Source organism: Electrophorus electricus, chromosome 6 (genome assembly GCF_041902795.1).
Source record: "Electrophorus electricus isolate QZ-2024a chromosome 6, ASM4190279v1, whole genome shotgun sequence".
NCBI classification, from domain to species: Eukaryota; Metazoa; Chordata; class Actinopteri; order Gymnotiformes; family Gymnotidae; genus Electrophorus; species Electrophorus electricus.
This window is the reverse complement of record NC_137502.1, coordinates 25,879,064-25,883,171: the sequence shown is the minus strand read 5'-3', so window position 1 is coordinate 25,883,171 and position 4,108 is coordinate 25,879,064. Positions and strand designations below refer to the sequence as shown.

The 4,108-nt window shown below is 37.3% G+C and overlaps 1 protein-coding gene across 1 annotated transcript; it reads left to right on the top strand.

The window, feature by feature from the left end:
- Positions 1–739: 739 nt before the first annotated feature.
- Positions 740–4,108, top strand: LOC118241158 (extracellular calcium-sensing receptor-like). The gene is made up of 6 exons (XM_035525116.2): positions 740–954; positions 1,088–1,379; positions 1,596–2,387; positions 2,530–2,757; positions 2,877–3,000; positions 3,201–4,108. The coding sequence occupies exons 1-6, from the start codon at positions 740–742 to the stop codon at positions 4,106–4,108; spliced, it is 2,559 nt and encodes an 852-aa protein (XP_035381009.1).

Sequence of the window (4,108 nt, the reverse complement as noted above, 5' to 3'; positions counted from 1 at the left end):
TCAATCTGAGTGAAACTAACCAATAAACATATAACTATTATATTTAGGCATAATGTCTACAATTAGCTCGAAAGCTAAATCCTGCATCTGTTCAAAATTCATTAAATTGATTTTTAATACAACAGTCATGACTTTTGTTTGACAAAATTAAGTGTCAATTAGTGAAAGTTTACTCTGTAAACCTTTTTTTTTTTTTCTGACAAATTCAAATTCTGACAAATTATACATGAGAACAATGTGCTAGCTAGGCTACCACTGACCAACCAGACCAACACTGTTGTGTTGCAAGGTTAGCAGGTGAATTATTTGGTTTTAAAGAAAAAGGAAATGCTAAAACATTTCTGAAGCCTGCAGCTTACTGCGTGAAACTCATGACATTACATAAAATATATTAATTATGTTCCTGTTTAGCTTTTGTGCTTTTTAATAAAAAAATACATATTGTAGCATATAAAGCTGGAGCGGCAATTTGAACAGCTGGTGCAGAGATAGATCTAATTTTCAGTCCAGAGGTACATATTTCACAGGCAGATTTTAATCCAAAAACAAACCAGGCTACGCTGCTCACATTTCAAAGTCACACCTCCTTTGACATGGGACTACCAGTAAAACTGTACCACTGAGAATGTACCTTTCTATCTGTATAAATACCACATATCCTTCCTGTTCAACCAGCTGAAACATCAGATCTATCAGACATTCTTAACCATTATCTCTACAGTTTGACCTGGATATGTGGATGGAGCCTGCATTTGCTCTATTGCATTTAGTAATGACCATCATCAGTTTTTCCAAATCTAATGGGAATACATGTTCCCTGCGAGGAGAGTCTGTATGCCCTCAACTATCAAAGGATGGTGATATCATAGTTGGAGGGATTTTTTCTTTCCATAGCAGTTGGGAGATCACAGACTTGTCGTATTTGGTTAAACCACCTCCACTAAAGTGCATGAGGTAAGCAATAAAGTAAAATGAGAATTTCAGAAACTATGTAAACATGTAATATATTAAAATGTCAAGAATGACCGCACTGTAGGATGCTTAAGATTTTATCTTAAAATAATGTCCTTTTTTTTTTACTATCCAGTCTTGATGTCAGAGCCTTACAGTTCTCACAGTCATTGATGTTTGCAGTAGAGGAGATCAATAACAGTTCCTCTTTACTGCCTGGTGTCTCACTGGGCTATAAGATCTATGACTCCTGTACATCCAAAGCAGTGGGGGTTCAGGTGGCTATGGCACTTGTTAATGGAAATGAGAAATTAGTCTCAAGTGAGGTCTGCACAAAACCAGCCCAGGTACAAGCCATAATAGGAGAGACATACTCATCAGCATCCATGGCTGTTGCAAAGTGTATTGGACCTTTCAGCATTCCCTTAGTAAGAATTTAAGCAATTACTTTATATGTCTATTAAAACATTTCAAACTCTTAAAAAATAAGTGATTATAAACATAAATGTGTCTATTAAAAATATTTGTTATAAAAAAACAAGCATGTGAAGTAATTTATTAAGCAATTTTAATGTCATATTTTGTGGCAATGGATATAAATATCTAAAGAAAAAATGTGTCATACCTGTTTTAATATATTATAGATTAGTCACTCTGCCACCTGTGAGTGTCTCAGTGACAAAAAGAAATATCCCTCATTTCTACGCACTATTCCAAGTGATTATCACCAGAGCAGAGTACTGGCAGAAATGGTCAGGCACTTTGGCTGGACCTGGGTGGGGGCAATAAGAAGAGATGATGACTATGGTAACAGTGGGATGGCTGCATTTACTCAAGTTGCACAACAGTGGGACATATGCTTAGAATATTCCCTTCCATTTTCCAAAACCTACTCACAGGAGAAAGTACTGCGAATCATTGAGCAGATCAAAAGCTCCACTTCTCGGGTGATAGTTGGATTTATCGATCCATTAGACATTGAGATTTTGCTGGATGTATTTTTTGAGCACAACATCACTGGATATCAGTGGGTGGGAACCGAGTCCTGGATCTTAAATCCAGTTCTGGCCATGCTGGACAAGCACAACATACTGCAAGGAGCCATAGGACTAGCTGTCCCAAAAGCAGAGGTGACAGGTCTCAAGGACTTCATTCTAGATTTAAATCAAGTGAAATCTGCAGGCAGTGCTATTTTTACTAAATATTGGGAGACATTATTTCATTGTAAATATAAAGTCAAGAATGATTCAGAGCACTCACCATTATGCACAGGAGAAGAGGAATTGTCTGAAATGGACAAAACCTACACTGACATGTCCTTGATGCCATATTTCAATAATGTGTATAAAGGGGTTTATGCTATTGCCCATACCCTACATGACCTTCTCGGATGTAAAGAAACATGCTCTAGAAAGAAGCAGCCTGATCCTCTCACAGTGAGTTAATGATTTGAAACATACATTTAGCACTACTTCAAAAACCCAGCCAAAATGATGTAATTTAATGGGCAATGCAGAGTTTTTACTGTGTTTCTTTTTTAACTTCTATCAACAAATAAACTTTGCTCTATTTCTTCAGTTTCTAAAACAGCTCAAAATGGTGCGTTTCCAAACTAAAGATGGTGAAGAAATTTATTTTGATAAAAATGGTGACCCTGCTGCGAGATATGAGGTGATAAACTGGCAAACAAGTAAAGAAAGGCAACACGAGTTTGTTACTGTTGGACTTTATGACTCCACTTTCCCTGTTAACAGTCGATTAACACTAAACTTGTCTTCGATTGTTTGGGCGCAAAATACTAACAAGGTAAGATTTGCACATTGACCTTAACTAATGAACTCCTCAAATGGAGATGATACTTGAAACTGAAGAAAGTAGTTAAGTAAACACTTATACAGGCAATTAAATATTTTCCTTGATTATAGGTCCCAATATCCGTGTGCAGTGAGAGCTGCCCTACAGGCACCAGGAAGGCTGTGCAGAAAGGAAAGCCTGTCTGCTGCTTTGACTGTATACCATGTGCTGAAGGAGAGATCAGTAATATAACAGGTACAAAATCACCCAAATATGGTGGGAAGGGGAGGATGTTGGAATTGCTGCCATGATTAAAAGTCTTATAGTGAAATGTTATTCTCCTTTTTTAAGAGATACGATTCTTGTAACAAACTACATTAATTCAAACATATGTCCTATATTCAGCTGTGTATCTAACTTCCAATTTTAATTGTTTTCTTCTTACTTCACAACAGATTCTAATAAATGTGAACAATGCTATCAGGACTACTGGTCAAATCCACACAGGAATGTATGTATAAAGAAGGAAATTGAATATCTGTCGTATGAGGAAACTATGGGTATTTTGCTAACAGTTGTTTCTATTGTTGGTGCATTTATGACACTGATAATCTTAATCATATTCCTCAAATATAAAAATACCCCAATAGTCAAAGCCCACAACTCAGAGCTGAGCTTCCTGCTGCTTTTTTCTCTGACTCTGTGTTTCCTCTGTTCACTTACTTTCATTGGTCAGCCCTCCGAGTGGTCCTGTATGCTGCGCCACACAGCATTTGGGATTAACTTTGTCCTCTGCATCTCCTGTGTTCTGGGGAAAACAATTGTAGTGTTAATGGCCTTCAGGGCTACACTTCCAGGCAGTAATGTCATGAAATGGTTTGGGCCTCTGCAGCAGAGACTCAGTGTTCTTGCCTTTACACTTATACAGGTTCTTATTTGTGTGCTTTGGTTAATCATTTCCCCCCCTTTTCCCTTCAAAAATCAAAAACTGTACAAGGACAAGATTATTATAGAATGTCATTTGGGTTCATCCATAGGTTTCTGGGCTGTGCTGGGTTACATTGGGCTTCTAGCTAGTTTATGTTTTCTGTTGGCTTTTCTAGCACGGAAGCTGCCTGATAACTTTAATGAAGCCAAGTTCATCACTTTCAGCATGCTCATATTCTGTGCAGTTTGGATCACCTTTATTCCATCTTATGTCAGCTCTCCTGGAAAATTCACTGTAGCTGTGGAGATATTTGCCATTTTGGCCTCAAGCTTTGGATTGTTATTCTGTATATTTATTCCAAAGTGTTACATAATCATACTGAAACCAGAGAAGAACACTAAAAAGCAACTTATGAGTAAAATGCCAACTACATGA